The 21,909-nt window shown below is 40.1% G+C and overlaps 1 protein-coding gene across 1 annotated transcript in view; it reads right to left on the reverse strand.

Moving 5' to 3' along the window:
* Nucleotides 1-21,406, reverse strand: part of GPR158 (G protein-coupled receptor 158) — a 400,381-nt gene extending 378,975 nt beyond the window's left edge. Inside the window, exon 1 of the mRNA XM_032243850.1 lies at nt 20,152-21,406. Coding sequence (XP_032099741.1) covers nt 20,152-21,053 — 902 coding nt within the window. The 5' untranslated portion in view covers nt 21,054-21,406. The remainder of the gene's footprint in view (nt 1-20,151) is intronic.
* Nucleotides 21,407-21,909: the final 503 nt, after the last annotated feature.

The following is a 21,909-nucleotide window of genomic DNA, read 5'->3' on the forward strand; positions in this document are numbered from 1 at the left end:
GGAACATACCTCAAAATAATAAGCACCATGTATGATACAGCCAACATACTCTATGGGCAGAAACTGGCAGAATTCCCTTTGAAAACAAGACAAAGATGCCCACTCACAACACTCCTATTTAACATACTACTCCAAGAGCTAGCCAGAGCAATCAAGCAAGAGAAAGAAAGAAAAGACATCCATATAGGAAGAGAGGAAGTGAAACTATCTGTTTGCAGATGGTATGCTTCTATACCTATAAAACTCTGTAGTCTATGCCCAAAAGCTCCTAGATCTGAGAAACAACATCAGCAAAGTTTCAAGATACAAAACCGATGTACAAAAATTTAGCATTCCTATATACTAACATTTAAGCCAAGACCCAAATCAGAAACACAATCCCATTCATAATTCCCACAAAAAGAATAAAATACCTAGGAATACACCTAACCAGGGAGGTAAATGGTCTCTACAATGAGAATTACAAAATATGGCTAAAAGAAATCAGAGACACACAAAAAAATGGAAAAATATTCCATGCTCATGGACCAGAAGAATCAATAGTGTTAAAATGGCCATACTGCCCAAAGCGATTTACAGATTCAGTGCTATTTCTATGAAACTACCAATGACATTATTCATAGAATTAGACTATTCTAAAATTCATACGGAACCAAAAAAGAGCCCAAATATCCAAGGCAATCCTGAGCAAAACGACAAAGTTGGTGGTATAACATTACCTGACTTCAAACAATACCAGGCTATAGTAACCAGAACAGCATGGTATTACTAAAACAGAAAAGCAGATACATAGATCAACGAAATAAAATAGGGAGCCCAGAAACAATGCCACACACCTACAACCATCTGATCTTTGACAAAGTTGTCAAAACCAAGCAATGGGGAAAGGACGTCTTATTCAATAAATGGTGCTGAGATAACTGGCTAGCCTTATGCAGAAGATTTTAACCAATGGACACCTTTCTTACACCATATACAAAAATCAATTTAAGATCAGTAAAGACTTGTAAAACCTAAGACTATAAAAACCCTGGAAGATGACCTAGGAAATGCCATTCTGGATATAGGCAAGCATTTCATGATGTAGACAAGAGTAATCGCAAGAACAAAAATTGACAAATGGAACCTAATTAAAGAGTTTCTGCACAACAAAAGAAACTATCCACAGAGCAAGCAGATATCCCACTGAATGGGAGTAAATATCTGCAAACTATGCATCTGACAAAGGTCTAATATCCAGAATGTATAAGGAACTTAAGCATATTTACAAGCAAAAAATAAACGACCTTATTAAAAAGTGGGCAAAGGACATGGACACTTTTCAAAAGGAGATAAGCATATAGCTAACAAGCATATGAAAAAAAAAATGCTCGACATCACTCATCATTAGAGAAATACAAATCGAAACCACAATTAGATACCATCTCACACCAACCAAAATGGCTGTTATTAAAACGTCAGAAAATAACAGAGACTGGCAAGGTTGCAGAGAAAAGAGAACACTTATACACCACTGGTAGGAATGTAAATTAGTTCAGCCATTGTAGAAAGCAGCATGGCAATTTCTCAAAACAAAACAAAAATGCCATTTGACCAGGCAGTCTCATTATTGGCAATATACCCAAAGAAATATAAATCATGTACCATAAAGACATGTTCATTGCAGCACTATTAACATGTGATAGCAAAGACATAGAATCAACCTAAGTGCCCACCAACAGCAGACTGGATAAAGAAAATATCATACATATACACTATGGAATACCATGCAGCTGTATTAGTCTGTTTTCACACTGTTATAAAGATATACCTGAGACTGGGTAATTTATAAAGGAAAGCGGCTTAACTGACTCACAGTTCTACATGGCTGAGAAGGCCTCAGGAAACTTACCATCATGACCGAAGGCCATACAGAAGTGGAAACAAAGCAGGTCTTCCATGGCAGCAGGAGAGAGAGCAGGGAAACTGCTAAATACTGCTAAACCATCAGATATCATGAGAACCCACTGACAGTCATGAGAACTCACTCACTGTCATGAGAATAGCATGAGGGAACTGCCCCCATGTTCCAGTCATCTCCCACCAGGTCCCTCCCTGGACCCTGGGGACTACAATTTGAGATGAGATTTGGGTGGGGAAACAGAGTCAAACCATATCAGCAGCCATAAAAAAGAATAAGGTCATGTTATTTGCAGCAGCATGGATGGCGCTGGAGGCCATTAAGTTAACTAATGCAGGAACAGACAACCAATACTGCATGTTCTCACTTATAAGTGGTAACTAAATACTGAGAACACATGGATGCAAAGAAGGGAACAACAGGTACCAGGGCTACTTGAGGGTGATGGGTAGGAGAAGGGAGAGGAATGAAAAGCTACCTATTAGGTACTATGCTTATTACTTGCATCACAAAATCTGCCTTTTACTTGGGTAACAAAATAATCTGTACACCAAACCCCTGTGGCATGCAATTTACTTATATAACAAACCTGTACATGTACCCCAGAACCTAAAATAAAAGCTAAAAAACAAAAACAAAAACCCTATATTTGACCCCAAAGTGGATCTCTTCCATCTATTCAGCCAAGCATGTTTGATACAGTCAGGCCAGGAAAGCAAACAATTATTTCTGAAACTTAAAGCTAATTCTCTAAATATTGGCAACCTGATTAGAAATATTTTAACAGCTCTCTTACAGCAAATAACAAGGATGAAAATCTCAGTGGCATAACACTAGAAGCTGCCTTGTCATCATGTCAGACTTCATCCAAACTCTCAACAGAACCTACCTGAACCCCACCCATAGCCAGAGCACTAAGTTGTTAGTTATATTAATACTAATTGTAGACCATCTTATAACTAGATGTACTTGGCCCACTGATGATTAAATACAATGTCACAGCATTTTTCCTTCATTGCTCTATGGTAACCTACTGTGTAGCCTTAAGATAATAAATTTATTTTTGCCTCTTATGTCCTACAAAACAACAATTGCATTAGTTGCACAAGAATACTATTATCAAATAACTTTCTGCTTATTTAGAAGGCCAAATTTAAGAGGAATTTGTAGCAGCCTTTTTTCTCCAGTGCCATTAATAAGTAGTTATCTTCACAAAATATTGCCGGAAAACAATTTAAATCTATTTTCCAAAAATATAACTATCCATAATTTTAATCATGACCTGATATTCCTGTGATAATGTAAATTTTAAGACCTTATCTCCTCTAAAACATGTAAGAGAATTTTACAGCAGTCTGTCTGAAAGCAAGAAAATGTTCTCCTCCCCCACACTGCTTTGCAACAGACATGTCCAGAGAAGCTTGCCAAAACTTTACATAGTATACATGTCTTCCATCTGTCTGGCTTCTTGTTCTTGGAAGTCTTTTTGGCAATCAGGTCAAGGCTTCCTTGGGAAGGTCTGTTCATTTTATGTGGCAAATTACAAGTTTGAGAAAAGGAAAGTCAACAAACATATAAGGAAGTAGGGTCAATCAGGATGGAGCATCTGTCCTCTATCCACAAATACAATTCTGTTTGGGGGCTTCTGCAGGACATCTCTTAAAAGCAGCACATCTCCTAAAATTGGTAAGGTTTAAACTCTGATAATAGATGACTGTCCCCCTGAAAAATTTATCTTGAGTCTGCTGCTTTTGCAGAGGTAGTGGACTAACATCTCATTTTTGTGGTTTTCCTTCACTGAAACAATGTTTAGCTACAATTTTATCAAACACATCCACAGGGATCTTTAAAGAACCTCTTTGGATATGACGATTTCTGAATGGGATGAGGCAATTTCTTGTCAGGGAACCCAGTGCAAGGAGGTCACTTCTATTATTGACTTGTTTAATTCAAAGAGTCCTAGGAGAGAGGAAATACTTTTCTCACTTTATAGATGAAGAAAATTAGATTCATAAAAGTTTCATGACATGTCCAAAAGTTGTATTTTTTTGCATTGCCCAGAAAGAAAAAATAAGAACAAAGCATTTTCTGTCAGAGGAAGAAAATGTCTAATATGAATCTGTAATCTGCCTTAAAATATACAATGGCTGTCTCATACCTTGAGATTTCCTGGTGATTTAATTAAACACAGCATTTGTGTTAAGACTTTAGTTTTCAAACAAAGATACATCTTTTTTGTTAATAAGTTCTCACATGTAAATACTCTCCTTTTTTATGTTGGATCTTACTTACATGGACCTTAAAGTCAAATTACAAAGCTGATAATTTACAGATTTTTAAACTTTATATGTTTTCTTCTAGATCCTAATAGACATTATGCTAGACACCCTTAAAACATCCTTGCTGAAACTGTATATAACTGATACTATTCTCCTCAATTTAAATTACAACTACATATGGTCAAGTATTATTCTCCGTAAATGATTTTAAGAAATTTTGTACACAATCCACCTAAAGACACAGCTAATAAGTAAAAGGGCAGAATGTGATGTTCATATCCTAGGTATAAGGGTAAGAATACTGGTCAGAAGGCCTAGGTTCACATTCTTGTTCAAAATAGTGAACTGATCACATGTTTGTCTACCTCCTTCCTCCACATCCAACTGTAATGACACGAATACAAGAGGAAATAAGTACAGTGAGGAGAAGTAGCTGGCCAGAGATATGAAAGAATTCTCCTGGATTGTGATGATGGTAAGCCAGGGAGGGGTGGCAGCCAAGACATGCTTGGCAGAAGCCTGGAGCACAGGTGGAAAATGTTCATCCAGGAGAGCTTGTGTTAAGAACAAAGTTGGCAGTCACCAGGAGTGTGAGTGGAAATTAAAGCAGACATCAAGGTGATTAAACGAAGGACTTCCTTGTAAACAGTTACATGAGTTGGCATATCCCCTCCCTTGAGTAGAGTGATGGCATTTATTCCCAAGCAAAAAACCAAGAACTCTTTTGCAGAGATTAAAAAATTTCTGGGAAGAGTGAAAGCTTCTAGAATGGTTATTAGTTATCCTAGAGTCAAGGTCCAGGATGAGGCAGACTGCCAACTTCTTTCTCTGGCTTCCTAAAGGGAAAGAAGCCCAATAGTCAAGGCAGCGATCTGCTGAGGAATGAGGCCTGCACATCTGTCATAAGACGCTTGCCATTTAACTTTACAAATTAACCTAATCTTTCAATCATAAAAATAATCACCAACGAAGGATCACATTTAGCAGAACTGGTAGCATAAAGAAGAACAGATATGAACAAGCAAAACAACTGAACTTGGCACAGGAATAATTCAGGGAACAAAGGAGAATTTATAGATATTTAAATTAAGGTCCTCAAACAGATTTAAGAAAATGAACAGACAACTATGAAAAACAATCCAAGAGGAAAAAAGCATTCATGAGCATTAAGAAATAGTGCCAAAGGAAAACTATTTCAAAATGACAAAAAAGAAAGAAGCAATAAAATCACCCAGAAGGTAAAGTTAAAAAAAGGGAGAAAATGAAAGAAAAGTTAAGAAATAGAGATATGCAGAAAGTCAAATATTCAACTGTAGGAGTTACAGAAAGAGAAATTGGATAACAGAAGATAATTTATGTGATCATAAAAGAAAGTTTGAGTCAGAAAGTCTAAAAGGCCCACTAAGTGGCAAGTATAATCAATGAAGTGAATCACATCTAAGCACATCATCATGAATATTCAGAACCCCAAGGAAAACGAGAAGATCTTAAAAGTTTCCATAGGAGAAAAGATTACCTACAAAGGTACAATAAATCAGGTTACATCAAAGTTTTCATAAGCAGCAATGAATGGTAAAAACAATATAACAATGTGTTTAAAATTCTGAGGGCAAAATGACTTTGAACCTACCCTTACGTATTCTGACTAACAATTAAAAGACATTGCTTGTAATCCTAGCACTTCGGGAGGCAGAGGCAGGCAGATACGAGGTCAGGAGTTTGAGACCAGCCTAGCCAATACAGTGAAACCCTGTCTATATTAAAAATACAAAAACTAGCTAGGCATGGTGGTGGGTGCCTGTAATTCCATCTACTCAGGAGGTTGAAGCAGGAGAATCACTTGAACCCGTGAGGCAGAGGTTATAGTGAGCTAAGATCGAGCCACTGCACTCCAGCCTAGGCAACAGAGCTAGACTCTGTCTCAAAAAAACAATTAGAAGACATTTTCTGACATGGAAAGACTTAGAAATTATACATTCCACATATCCTTTCTGAAAAATATGTTTGAGAATGTGTTCCATAGGGTAAAAAAAGAAAAAGAGGAAGAATTCTAGGAATAAGAAAACTTGCATCCAACACACAGTTGTTGAACTAATCCAAAAGGTCAATAATTTGAAAAGATCTTCATTATAGTTGTTCTGCAAAAGACCTAAAGTAGCTTATACAAATTATGGGACTCCAGGAATGTCTTCAACAAAACTGTAATTTTTCTTTAACAAATGGAATGATTAAGAAGTTGAATTTGCAGGGTACGGTGGCTCATGGCTGAAATCCCAGCACTTTAGGAGGCCAAGGAGTGGATCACCTGAGTCTAAAGTTCAAGACCAGCCTGGCCAATGTGGCGAAACCTAGACTCTACAAAAACACAAAAATTTAGTGGAGTGTGGTGGTGCACACCTGTAGTCCCAGCTACTCGGGGCTGAAGCACAATTGCTTGAATCCAGGAGGAGGTAGTTGCCGTGAACCAAGATTGTGCCACTGCATTCCAGCCCGGGTGACAGTGAGATGCTGTCTTAGAAAAAAAAAAAAAAAAAAAAAAAAAAAAAAAAAAAAAACCTTGGATAATCTTAGAAATAAAAAAGAAAGGCAATTAACGACTCCATGGAAAAGTCTTGTTGCAGATATACAAAAACAAAACGTAGCATGGTTTTGAGCAAATGATCTAGAAAAAGATTATCCATTGGACCTTGAAATTTGGAAGATTCTTAAAATGGCAGGATTTGGTTATCTATCAATTCTTAGAGGAAATTAATGGACAAAGCACAGAATTATTTTACTCTAGTAACAGAACACAAATGTTATTGCCTTTAGTTACCCCAAAATATTAGAATCGTCAACAGAAGTAGGAGGACAAAAGAAAATAAAAGATATCACCTAAAATTTATAGATGCAAAAATCAAAATACCAATGAAAAACTCTAAATATAGTAAAACAATGAAGAGGGTAGCGGAAAGAAAGAAAAAGAATATAACGAAACCAAATTCCACATTGTCATATTGAAGAAGCTAATGATTATTTTAATTTCTAAAACTCATAATCCCAGTTTTTGATTGTGAATAATCTTCACTAGGATATGTCCATCTATACTTTATTTTCCCGTCATGCAAAATTGCCCTTCTCCAACTCCTCCAAGTCGTCTCACTTCTGGCTCTTTCATTCTCTATTTCTTTATTATTTATTTAATTTTTTGAGAGGAAGTATCGCTCTGTCACCCAGGCTGGAATACAGTGGTGCAATCTCAACTCACTACAACCTCTGCCTCCCGGCTGAAAGCGATTCTCCTGCCTCAGCCTCCCGAGCAACTGGAACTACAGGCATGCACCACCATACCTGGCTAATTTTTGTATTTTTAGTAGAGATGGGGTTTCACCATGTTGGCCAGGCTGGTCTTGAACTCCTGACTTCAGGTGATCCACCTGCCTCAGTACCCCAAAATGCTTTGATCACAGGCGTAAGCCATTGTGCTCAGCCTGATCTTCCATTCTGACTCCTGAGCCCTGAGTCTCGGGCAGTTCTCTCAGCAGCCTTGACCTCAACATCCCCAGCACCTGCAACCACAGCCAGGTGCATGTAATATACATGTGCTCCTCAACCTATGCAGGGTTACATTCTGATAAACCCATCCCAGCAAACTCATCTTAAGCTGAAAATATGTAAGTTGAAAAAGTATTTAATACATCTAACCTACTAAACACGATTGCTTAACCTAGCATGCATAAACATGCTCAGAACACTAAAGATTAGCCCATAGTTGGGCAGAATCATCTAAAACAAAGCCTATTCTATACTAAAGTGTTGAATATCTTGTGGAACTGATTAAATGATATGTATTTGGCAAATGCTTTGGTAAATACCAAAGTATTTACCAAACATTATTTAAATGCTGTACCCAAGTTTCTACTGAATGTGTATTGCTTTTGCACCACCAAAAATTTGAAAAACTGTCGGTAGAACCATCATAAATTGGGGACTATCTGTACACTGTAACTTTTTTAAAAAGATTAGTACATTTCAGAAATTATGTTAGCCTCTTTATGTATATAAGCTTCTTTACAACAGTAAGAGGTGTTCTATTCTTTTTGCAATGAGGGACTAGAACTACAGAGTTACATAACTTTCCAGTGTCACACAGTAAGTGAAAGTGGAAATTCCTGGATTCAAACCTAGGTTTATGATTCCAAGTCCCCTCCTCCGAGAGACTATTCCCATGCCGCTCCTCTGAAATAGGCAAGGTACTTTCAAGAGGAACTGTATTAGTCTGTTCTCACAGTGCTACAAAGAACTACTCAAGACCGGGTAATTTATAAAGGACAGAGGTTCACAGTTCCATTTAGCTGGGGAGGCCTCAAGAAACTTACCATTACAGCGGAAAGTGAAAGAGAAGCAAGACACCTTCTTCACAAGGCAGCATCAGGGAGAATGAAGAGAGGAGGAACTACCACACATTTATACGCCATCAGATCTCGTGAGAACTCCCTCACTGTCGCAAGAACAGCACAGGGGAAACCACTGGATTTCAATTACCTCCAAATGGGAAGCCGCTTGATTTCAATTACTTCCAAATGATCCAGTTACCTCCACCTGGTCTCTCCCCCGATACCTGGGGATTATGGAGATTACAATTTAAGATGAGAGTTTGGGTGCAGACACAGCCAAACCATATCAGGCACTGAATACAGAAAGTCATAAAATATGGTCCTTGTATTTGAAAAACCTGTAGAGCTCTTTGGGACACAGGATGTTTACATAAAGAGATAGATGATAACAGGAGGCAGGCTGCTCTTCTGATGGCCCCTATTTTAAGTTGAGAAAGCAAAGAAACCAAAATAAAATGAGGGAGAAATAAGAGTGTACAGCCAAGTGATTTCTCATTCCAAGGCTCAGAACCTGTGAGCTTCCTGCCTTCATAAGGAACCTGCTCGACATTCTAAAATTTGCAATACTGATAGACTCATTCACAATATTGGAATGTTTCTGGTACCCAGAATGGCCTGTAACCACATTTTTTCAGTGACTGAAGCAGCAGTTGTTTATATCGGTTGTTTATATGAGTTATATGTGTTTTCATTTTATCAAATACTGTTTACTTTTTCCCAAGTTTGTGTTTAAGGACTAACTACTTCTGAATTACAAAGACTTTGTGTTTAATGTAGACTTCGGTTCCTGTTGCAGATTGTCTTGTTCACAATGTCTAGGGAGGGCCTAGGAACGTATTATCAGGCTCTTCACATGATCCTTATGCCCAGCCAGGTTTGGGATCAGTGAATAATGAACATAAATTAACCTTTACTTGATGACTCATCATTTTTTAGTTTGTGTCTGTTATTTAACTGCAAGTTCACTGCAACCATAGCTAATGCAAGTGATGTCACCAATTCCCTTGGTCTCATTTTCCTCACCCATAAAAATAAATTGGATTATGTGATCTCTAAAATCCCCTTTACTTCTAAAATTCTAATTCAGAAAGGAGTGTCTTACAAGATGTTTACTAAAAACATCACTTCTTTAAAGAATGCCTCAGTATCATTTGTTATTTGCCTCTTTTTCATAAAAATGGAAAGACAGATACATTGCTAAATAACTTTCAGAGGACTGTACTGTGGGAGGCTCTCCAAAGAACTAATTATTCTGTCAATACCCAAAACAACCATCCTAGAAGTTTGCCTTGTCCAGAAAAATCATAGTCTTCATCTTTCTTTTCAGGAGCCTTGGATTCATCTCTAATATTCACAACATTATTTCTCCATAATTAACATAATGTACAACAGCAAGCTCCTCCCTTCTTACAGCAGGCTGGGTATATTTCGTGTTTATAGATACAGAGTAAAGAATTGGTCACTCTTCAGTTTGTGCTAAGGTCATTAGCACCATGAAGCCTAAACATTCTTTTTTATCATGTGGTCATTGTTTGTTTTTGTTTTCTTAAAGTTGCTTCTGACTTAGCAGAATCCCAAACATTATTAATATTTAAAACTGCATCTTTAAACATACGCTTATTAAAACTTTAAATAACGTATATGTAGAGCCAGGAGTAGTGGCTCACTCCTGTAATCCCACTACTTTGGGAAGCTGATACTAGTGGATTGCTTGAACCCAGGAGTTCAAGACCAGCCTGGGCAACATGATAAAATCCCGCCTCTACAAAAAATAGAAAAATTAGCCGGGCATAGTGGTGTACACTTGTAGTCTCAGCTACTTGGGGGACTGAGGTGGGAGGCTTGCTTGAGCCTGGGAGGTTGAGGCCGCAGTGAGCCATGTTTATGCCATTGCACTCTAGCCTGTATGACAGAGCAAGATCCTGTCTCGATAATGTTAAAAATGTCTATGTAATATAACATTTCAATCATTTCTTCAAGGAAATTTATTTGTAATAAATTCAAATTCTGAACAACTTCTAGTTTATTCAATAAGTTAAAATAGCAAATGGAATATTTAAAAAATATACTGTAAGATATTAATATTCCTTTAATAAGAAAGGTTGAAATAAAGTTCTGAAATGCAAGCACAGTCAACTTATCTTCATAATGACTAAATCATCAAGAACTTGACTCCTCAACTACCTGGGGAACTGTTTTACTAGGGAAAAATAATTCAGTTTCATCAGAACTATAAAATTGCTCAATGGTAAATGGAGCTTCATGTAAAAGTAAATAATATTCCACAGTGTCTGAGATTGCCCAAAACAGCCATCCTAAAAGTTCTATCAGTTCATTCATCTTCATTTGTTCCCTTTCCCCTCTCCTCTCTCCAACCCACTCCTCTATTCACAACTGAACCCCTCTCCCCTCTTTCTGTTTTTCCAGTTACACACACACACACACGCACAGACACACACATACATGCTTTCCTTTCAAAATTCATCTTTTAATGGGAAACCCTAAGTATTAAACATTTAACCACATAAGTAGTAAAACCATGGTTAGCAACAGATTCTGCAAATTTGGTCAGATGCTCTTTTTGAGCCCTGATGACATACAAATGTAAATTAATTAATATTTCATTGATCTATCAAAATGTTTCAGTTCTCACTCATGTCAGGTTCCATATATATAATGATCTTATATTTCAAATAAATAAATAGACATGTAATCTGGCAAATGCCTATCTGAGCATACATATATGCATATACACAGACATATGTACACACATATGTGTACACATACCTACAGAACCATTGAAATAAGGATAGTCCCACAATAGTATTTTATAAGTTATATATCATATGTATTCCTCCACATCAGTGGCTTTCAACCAGAGGCAGTTTTGCCCCACAAGGGATATATGGCAATGTCTGTAGACACTTTTGGTTTTCACACTAGCAGGTTGTGTTGCCACTGGTTATCTAATGGATAGAAGCCAGAGGTGCTACTGAACATCTTACAATGAATAAGACAGCCCCACAACAAAGATGCATCTGGCCCCAAATGTCTGCAGTTCCAAGTTTGAGAAACCTTGTTCAGAAGTGGTCTGAGGCATTGAATAAGAGGAAAACCAAATTCTTCATTTTATTCCAATCAATTGACTGGGGAGAAAAAGGATAAAAAAAAAAAAAAAGCTTATCTTCACGATTTCATTTAAATCTCGTTGGACAAAACTGGTTACATTGCTGCACAGGAAGTCTTTACTTCCACTGTGAAACCTTGAAATACTTTAGAAAGGAGAGACATATCTATTCCCTCCTATTCTGTCAGTGGTCTTTTATTTTTAATATCTTAGGCATTTTCCCATAGTATAAGAGAAAAACTTTGCCAGATGATGTGAGAAAGGTTATGATAATCCTGACTTTACCTATTCTGAAAATAAAAGTTGCTGTAGTTTCTAGCACAATATTTTTTATATTTCACATACATCAGAAAGAAAATGTGATTACATGTTTTAGTATAGCTTGTCTACTTTAAACAAAATTATAATGAAGACAAACAGCAATCTAATTTATGTACAGTAGGGGCTGGGTGTGGTGGCTCATGCCTGTAATCCCAGCACTTTGGGAAGACAAGGCAAGACCCTGTCACTACAAAAACTAAAATTAAAAAATTAGCCAGGCATGGTGGTATGTGCCTGTAGTCCCAGCTACTTAGGAGGCCGAGGTAGGAGGATCACCTGAGCCTACAAGTTGAGAATGCAGTGAGATATAATCTCACGACTACACTCCTGCCTGAAAAACAGAGTTGGACTCTGTCTCTTTAAAAAACAAATCAATTATATACAGCAGTAAGGTTTACATTTTGCTTCCATATGTGCATATTTTGCTGCAAGCTGATGACTTATAGATGATAACAGAAGTTTGTAGTTGAAGAGACCCTGAAATTTATTTTCCCATTTCCTAATATCACATTTCATCAAATATAAGACATTAATTGTAAGATGTCTTGTTATATTGTGTACCACTGAAAGAAAATAAATGCCAACTGAATATGATATGCCCTCAACTGTAAGACGCATCTTAATTTGAAAGACATCAAAATGTGAAAATGATGCATGTTGAAACTGATAAAATATTATTATTTACTATCATACCATTTCTTCTTTCTCAGATAAAAGCCATGTGTCATTTCTTCTATGATAATGTAATGAGGCATACACATTGGACAAAACACATAAATCTTACGTAAGTCCTTTTAAGCTATAGATACAGCGGGTACTTCGCCAATTGGACAGGGTTTTTAAAATCCTACATTGTCATGTTTTGGTTATATTTATTAAATGGGTGAAATTATAAAAGATATAAAAATGAATAAAAATCAACTGGATCTCAATTAAATAGAAGTATTAGCAACTTAGCGTGGGGGAAGAGAAGAAAGACAGAAACTGCCTCCTTCTACAGAAAGAGAGGTAACAGGATTTTTGTTTGGAAAAATAAACTTTACTACCTTGGGATTATATTTAAGCTAATTTGTGTTTTCTATGAGCTCTGCCTATAACGAAAGTAATGAAACTAGATGTATCCGATCATTGCTTTGGGGCACTCAATAATATCCTGGGGCGTAAAAAATAAATTTACTTATGGTTTCTATACTACATTTGGCATTGTAGGAAAGTGGAGGGTATGAAGGGGGGAAGCTGTCAAAGACTTATCCGAGAGGATTAGTCTTCTAAACTGAAGACGTATTTCATGGAACAGTCATCTACCCAAATATTTTTGTAGGTCAAGTTTTTATTCCTGTAGGAAGAAAGACTTGGGAGAGTAATTGCCCAGCCAAAGTGGAAATTACCCTATGTATAATTTTAGTTTGTTACTAAACAAATTTTAGTTTATTACTAAAAGCTGAAAAGCAGATAAGGCAAGCAAAACAAGCCCTACTGATGTATGACATTGCTGTGCTGGGGAAATCTTCACAACACTGCTGGCTGCACACTCTCCCGAGCATAGCCCCAGTACTAGTGAACTGCCTGTTTCCACATAGCAGCCATCAAGCTGCCAGAGTTATCAAAATCCCAATGTGCTATCTTAGTAATTCTGCATAAATAACTCTTTGAACAGCAAATCAGAACTGAACAGAGAAAACAGCCAGGGCCTAATGCTTCTGTATCAACCAAGTGCAAAATAGCATCAACAACATACGCCTTGGCATCACAGTATATTACAATAAAATCATAAAATGCAGTGTATGTTGAATTCAACAGCACTCTTAAGACAGAAAAAGGATAGCCTTAAAACCTGAACCATGTGTAACAAACTGCTGCCTTTCTGATGTTGAAAGTAACATTTGGCTTATCCAGAAGTTGAGGCTGGAAAATCAGTCTAGTGAGAGCATCAGTTATCTCTCCAGACAGTAAGCATAACTCTTGTAATTTATTTTGCAATTTTGGAAATCTCATTTCTACTTCCAAGTGCATATCCTAGAAAATGGCAAGATAATCCTGTACCATTGCTACACCACAAAATATAGCCCTTTTATGAAATTTTAAAGCCAACTACAGAGGCAGATTGAAAACAGGTTGTTTTTAAAAAGTAACTAGGGAGCTTCCAAATGTCTAAACATTTATTCTCTTGAGAGAAATTATAGAGGTATACTGAGGCCCTTGGTCTAGAAATCTGTGAAGCAACTTCACGTTGACTCTAAGTAAATCAGGAAGTCTTAAGCCCTGTGAACTCAGATTATGCTTATTCTTGTTTTGAAATGGAGTTCTCATTTCCATTGTTAGTTTATGTACTTAACACATTGTACATTGGTAGGACTTTCTATAAATATTCCATGAGTAAATGATCATTATAAAGTCAAACATGGAACATATGAACATGTTCTGCATTTATATAACATTCATTAACTGATTTCATCAGTGAGGCAAATAAAACTTCACAAGTTAAAGCGACACATTGGTCTAGGTGGGATGGCTCAGGCCTGTAATTCCAACACTTTGGGAAGCTGAGGCAGGTGGATCACCTGAGCCTAAGAGCTCAAGACCAGCCTGGGCAACATGGCAAAACCCCATCTCTATGAAAACTGAAAACATAGCCAGGCATGGTGGCTCAGGCCTGTAGTCCTAGCTGCTCAGGAGGTTGAAGTGGGAGGATCACTTGAGCCTGGGAGGTTGAGGATGCAGTGATCCAAGATCACACCACTGCACTCCAGCCCGGGCAACAGAGTAAGATCCTGTCTCAAATAAATAAATAAATAAATAAATAAATAAAATAAAGTGATCTATTGAATGATTTGCAAAATCATAGATGTTTAGGGTTATAAAGAGTCCAACCTCCTCAATTTTCATTTGAAGAAACTGAAAATTAGAGCAGCAACTGCTGCCCTAAGTCAAAGATAGGGTCCAGGCTGATAGCAACATCGTCTGTCTCTAAGGCCAGTATTTGTACCATGACCCATTGCCATTCTAAGCCTTCACAATAATTAGAAGCAAAACTAAACCACTATATAAGTTACAAATTACTATATGTCAAAGGACTTTACAAGTAAATGTAGACAGTTATGGCCAGCTGAGGGTAGTATTTGAGAAGGCAGAAGCTACAATACAAAAATATTTACTAAACTTCCTATGTGATGACAGTTCCTCATTTAGTCTTTACAGAATTTCAAAGGAGATACACATTACTCTTCATAGCTTACAGATGATGTAACTAAGACTCAAAAGCCTCCACAGCAGAAGCCCATCTGAAAACCTTTTAATCTATAACCCAGGCAAACACCTCTGGGCTATTCCTATAGGCAAGCCTACTCATCATTTTCAGCTCCTACAAGAAAGATATAGGCTATGTTGGGCCTAGAGCAAGATGGTCATTTCTTTTACACTGTATGAATTGCCCTCTTTTGTTGAAAGCAGGAATCTGTAACAGAATCACTGAAGGAGGTGTGTGGGTGTTTTGTGTGAAGGAGAGAAAGTGGAGTGAGCACTCAGGCAGTCAGTGAATCAGTGACACTCTTGTTCATTAGTTTCTAAAAAGAGATTTCCACACTATTGTGATCTTTCCTTTATCTCCCTTTTGCCTTTTTTCTTTTCTTTTCTTTTTTTAACCAAATACCAGGTTTAACATTCACTTGGTTTTCTCTTCCTTTGCATGTGACTCTCCCATATCATTTCCGCAAGGTACTGGATTTATGTGCATCAGCCCTGTTTTCAAAATTATTTGTTGACTATGTGGATAGGCCAATTAAGAGGTATATGGAAATCATCAAATGGATTTCCACTTTTTTATTGTGCAGAACCTGATTTTTAGACAGGTAATACAGCCAGTCAGAGACAAAACTGGCACTTGTGGCAAAGTTCTGCCTCAAATTGAACACCCTTCTCACTGTGCAACATGCTTGGTCGCATAGCTGGCCCAAAAAGAATAAGCGTAATCACTGGTTTGGGCCAAGTATATTACTTAATTCAAGCCAATATCATCTTATTCATTTTTAATGACAAAATTGGGGAATCAAGAGATAGAAATCAGTGTAGGCTAGTAGAAAGACTACACAGGCGTCATAACTAGACAGATCTAAATTTGATTTTAGCTCCTTCGTTTACTAGCTGCATTCACTTGGGCAGGTTGTTCAACTTTTCCAACCTGGTTACTACCTGAGAGTTCTAAGAATTACATGCACTGAAATATATAAATATCTAATGTATAGTAGATACTCAATAAGTATTGGTTCCCCTTAACTCCCATCTGCCACAAAAGAGGTATTCCATTTTTAGCAAATTCCTTTAGCTATTTGGGTCTCAGTTTCCTCAACTATAATATGTGAAGAAACTGAAAGAATTCCAAATTTCCTCTCAGCTCATCAAGAATTAATTCTTTAAAAGAATTTTAAAGAAACTCACCTTCTTTTAAATTCAACAAACACTTACCTACTGCCTATCCTAGGCACTCAACAATTCCAATCACCGCCAGAGAGGTATCTATGCATTCAACAAAATGGGATCCAATTCTATAGTACTTTAAATTCCACAAAGAAAAATCATTATGCAAACAAAAGAACCCTAGCTTTAAGGAAAATGTTACAAGGATGTGACAAACCTAATGTTAAAAGTAAAAATATTTTCAGAGTATATCTTAAACTATTACTCTCACTTTTTTACTAGGATGGAAAATGAGAATGAAGTGTTTATACTATAGATATAAAACGAAAGACTCAAGAAATAGTTCAGAGAAATGAGTGCTATTTTTTCAAAGACAAAAAATGAGAAATACACTTCTCTTCCCATATGTATCTTATGCTAGGTCTTAAATTTTAAGATACTTGTGTCATTCTAAAACTCAGGGGAATAGAATTTATTCTGAGAGATTGTTTTACAGTAATAAACAGCAATATAAGAAGATATTTTTATATTAAACTTCTTATTTAATTTATATTAATGTAAATGCCTGAATCTTGTAAACAAGACCTGGGAAAATATTAAATAATCTTAACTACAAAGTTTTTTCTCCTTTTCTCTGTCATGAATAAACCATTATCAATGGATTTTCTGTTATACATAAAGCTTTTTGCAAATAATACTTCACATGCTTAAAAGACTATTTAAAATCATGATCAGGGCTCCTAATCTGGTTTCCCAAATATTCATTTGAGGTTTACCCTGTTACCATACCTGTCAATATTATTCATCTCTATTGTAGAATTTTATAATGCATATCTTAGACAATAAAATATTATAAACAAAAAAAGATTTCCTTTTGTGAGTATGAAGATACACAGAAAGGGCCCATAACATTTTCCTTTTATGAGTATGAAGATATACAGAAAGGACCCATTTAAATATTATCTCAATGTGTGAAATTAACAATATAATTATTTTTTAAAGTGATAGCTGTTTTCTATGGGGTAATTATTTTTCCCTAAGTGATGATATAGAATAAAATATGTCCCCAACACAGGTTGTATACAGAGGTCCAGAGAGCCACAGATACCTGCTTTGTATTTACCAAGTATAGGATAAACCATAGGCAGAAGGCCTGGATCCCATTTCTGTTATTGCTACAAACTTTATATATGATTTTTGGACAAGTCACTTCACCTTTATAGTTCTGTTTCTTCATCTATGAAACAAAAGGTGGAACTATTTGATGCCTGTAAGATTTTCTTCTGGGTTCTATAATTAACATCTGTGTGGATCCTCAATACAGCATTTGAAGGGCACAGGACATGGGGCTGAAGTACTCACAGGAGAGCACTTACTTTGTGATGCTACTGAGACCAGCCAGCTTCTGTAAAGAGCCAGACACTAAATGGCTGGCTTTGTGCCTTGGCTGAAGAATATCACCTTTGCCTGTGAAGGCACTTAAAGAAGCACACTATATTCTAAAGAGATTTAAAAGTAACAGGGAGTGTCTGAGCCCTCCCAACCTGAGACCCGTCATGTCCTTAGATTTTCAACTTGGTTGGCAGAGGCATTGAGTTCATTTAGGCAACCTATGCTTTCTGATCCATATGATTACGAGATATAATGCTGAAAATTGGTGGTTTTCATCCCCAGTTCCACAGTAGCCCTTGAAAATACATACATTTTACACAGTAACTATATTGTTTATGGCAACCCCTAGGACACCTTCATAGAAGAAAGTTTGCAATAGTGGTACATATGGTATGAAGTATGAAGTGGCCTTAAATCCTGGCCCTGCTATTTTTCTGCTGTGCAATCTTAGGCAAGAAGCTTAACCCCCCTGGACTTCAGATTCCTTTTCTGTAAAATAGGGAAAATAATAAAACGTAACTCATAAGGTCGTTGTAAGGGCTAATCAAGACAATGCATGCAAAGCAGTTAACACAGAGCCTGGCATAAAGTGGATGTTAGATGGAATAGATAGATGGATCCTGGGACTTGGGGCTCCCTAAAAAGATTCATTTAAAGGCTACAAACAGTTTGCTGGCAGTGAATAGCATCTGCTGGTCTTTCCTCTTCTGAACAAACAGCATGGCAAAGATTCAAACCTGGGCTCAGCTCTTACTAATAGGATCCTACAGGAATTAGGAGGAAATGAGATTATCTCAAAAGTAGAAAAGAGTTAGTCTGGTTTAAGACAAGACCTTTAAAAGAGATATAAACACATATACAGACACCCACACACACATTTAATATGGTCATACAGAATCAGACAAAGGGGATTATTATCCCTTACGCCTTCTCAAGTGTTGCCAACTTTAAAAGCTACAGAACCTGATAACTGGATGGTTCCCTAGAGACTGTCTAGTTGAACTCCCTCACTGGACAGATAAGTAGCTGAGGCCCAGAGAGGTTAAGCAACTTGCTTGAGGTCATTCAGCAGTAAATGGCCGTGCAAAAATAAACAAGCCTCTGACCTTTCCCACTTGCCCACCCAGTACTTGATCTGGCATCTTTCATCAGGCCAGCATCCTGTCCTTGCTGTGCCAGGGCATTTAAAAAATAAATAAATGATCTACACACAAAGGTTTCTCACTCCTGCCCAGGTTCCCAAAAAATACAAAAGCAACTTCAGCCCCCAAGACGCTCTTTCCAGAGCCTCCCCTCATGGGACTGAGGGAAGATCTCACTCCATATTGTGCCCTCTCCCAAACCCTCTCCGTGCGTCTATTCCTTGTCTTCCTTCCTCACATCCACTCTTAAAGGTTGCTTCTAGAAATTCCTCACCTCAAAGGTCAGACACTTCCCCAGGCAGAAGTTAAAACCTGTTAATTTGCAAATTCTCTGCTTCCCTCAAATGCTATACTTTGAAACAGGAAATACAGACCCGCTTAAGTTTCCTCCAGCCTCCTTGAGTGAATTCAGTCACAAGTGATGCCTCCCTCCAGAATATAACTAGGTCCATTTATAAAGCATGTGAGTGTGTGAAGGGCTGGAGAACCCGTAGGTATGCCTAACACAGGGAAGAGGAGGAAAAGGCCCCCAAGGAAGGAAAGATCAATAGCAGGGAGAGGGGAAACCGGTAGAAGGAACAGCACCCTGACCAAATTGCAAAGTCTGGATGCCAGAGACAGCTAGCTGCTGGGACTGACTCACTGCTGAGGGGCCGGAACTGCGAGGAGATGGCACAGTTTTAATTATAAGCTCTGACTAACAACAGACCGGTGCCCCCAACTGCACACGTAGGAAGCAGGCAGAGGCTACCCCAAAGTGCCAGAAACAAGGAACTCTCTGTTCCTCCCGCTCCCTTTTAGCCTCTGCTCTAAGGCTTGCCACCCCGTGGATACACCCGGAGCTCGCCAAGTTGTCGCATCGCCCCCAGTGGGGAACGCCCCTCCTTGCTCTCCTGACAGTTGGAGGGAAGCACCGAGCAGCGGGGGTGTCTCCGTCCTACCAAGAGCTGCCGGTCCCTCGTCCCTGAAAGGAGAAACTGGTCGGAGACAATGAATGGCTTTCGCTGAGCGCCTGAAGCTGACGGGCGTGAGGCGCTTCTCGCCCCTAAGCAGCGCGCCCGCGTGGGGCGTCCCTCAGACCAGGTCTCCGCTCTGAGGGTGAGAAGCCTACGTGTCACAGCCAAGGGTTCCTTCCCCACACGTGCACCCACCCGAAAGACCAGAAGGAAGGCTTCGCTTTTGCCTTTCCCCCACTCCCTACCTGAATTCCGGGACCAGGTTAGGCTGCAACCCGTAGAAGGCAGCGGAAAGAGTAACCAGCCACCCCGGCTTGTAACTCCCATTCTCGCACTCCAGATAAGGCGGCGACCACTTGACGTGGCTCTTGTCCCCGCCGAGCCCGTCCCTGCGCCGCCAGCTGTGGCCCAGGCCCCGGGGACCCTGATTGGGGCCTCGGCGGTGTAAGTGGGGCCTCCACTTGCGCCGGAGGCCGTGGAACCACTCGGTCTCCAGGGTGGCGTTGGCCAGGTGAGGTGCGGAGGAGGACAGGTCTTGGAGCAGGATGCGGCTCTCCTCGCGCGTAGCCTGGAGGAAGACCTGTGGGGCTGGCGCGGACAGCGACTCGGTGCTGAAGGTGATGGCCGCCCGGGAGATGCTGGGATCGCCCTCCAGGAGGCTCCGCACCAGCGCCTGGTACCACTCCAGGTCGTCCTGCAAGTTCTGCTCCCGCGACTTATTGCTCTGCAGCATCATGTTGAGGAAGTTGGTGGCGTGTGTCAGTGTGTCCAGCGCCTCGTGCAAGGAGGGATGCGCGTTGGCCAGGGCTGGCCACTTCCCCGGCAGGCCGGCCAACTCGTAGCGGCCGGAGCAGTTGGCTCGCTCCAGCTGGTGGGAGTCCCCGGTGTAGAGGTAAGAGACCACGTCCATGGGCACCTCCTCGGCGAGTTTCTGCGCCAAGATGGTGCCATCGATGGAGCGGCTCCAGGGAGCCGAGGGGTCCGAGGCAGAGGCTCGAGCCGGCTGCTGAGCGTGCGGCTTCCCCCTTGGGGTCCTCTCTCGAGGGGAATCCGGCCGTCCCTGGGGGTCACGGCTGGCGCCAACAGCTCCCAATCCCAACTGAGCCAGCAGGAGGCAGAGGAGTAAGGGGTAAGCCATGGCTCCCATCTGCCTCACAGAGACGAGAGGAGGGAACCGGGGGAATCACTTTTTAAATTTGGATCTTCAATTTCTTAACAGTCAGACTTTTACGAGGAGTCTTCCCCCTTCCCAGATGGCACCCAGTCCAAAGGACTTGAAAATAAGAATGTTTCGAGATTGGCCCCCGGGTGGCAGAGCTACCGTCGCAGAAATCAAGTCACCTGTGGCAGCGCTGGCCGTGCCCGCTGCGCGAGGGGCTGGCTGGGGATTACGCACCTCGTTGCCTGGAGCCGAGCGGGTTACATGGCCTCGCGCTCCCGGCGGCTGGAATCAGCCCGCGTCCGTCGCTCGGCCCGGCCGCCGCCACCGCCGCTCTCATTGAGGCGCGTTCAGGAGCTGCTGCTGCTGCCGCCTCGGCCGCCGAAGACGCTGCTCCATAGTCTCACCCGCCGCAGGTCGTTCCCGCCTCCCGACTCTGGCTCCTCCTTGACCGCTTCGCCGGGAGGCGCGGGGCGCGCGCCGAGACCTGCACCGCAAGCGCAGCCGCGAGTCCCGAGGAGCGAAGACGTCCTTTAAGACGTTCGTGTCTCCGGAGTCGGGAAGGCCGGGCGGCTGGTTAATTACAGCCTTTAGGTTTGGCCGCAAACCACACTCCAGCCGCTCTCCCTGCTCTGGGGAGGAAAGCCAATTTAAAGAGGCAGCTTGGCCGCAACCAAACCCTTGCAGGGCGGCTGCAAGTCGTCTTGTCCCCTGTTTGGTCGGCTCCTCTGTCAATCAGCCGACTGCCATTTGTGGGGCCGGGGCGGGAGCTGTCCAGTGCTGAACCCGAGGCGGCCCGGGGGCGGCGGGGGCGAGGGAGGCAGCGTGCCGAGTCCTCGCACCC

Source organism: Sapajus apella, unplaced genomic scaffold, assembly GCF_009761245.1.
Source record: "Sapajus apella isolate SASKATOON/1434 unplaced genomic scaffold, GSC_monkey_1.0 scaffold53, whole genome shotgun sequence".
Classification (NCBI taxonomy): Eukaryota; Metazoa; Chordata; class Mammalia; order Primates; family Cebidae; genus Sapajus; species Sapajus apella.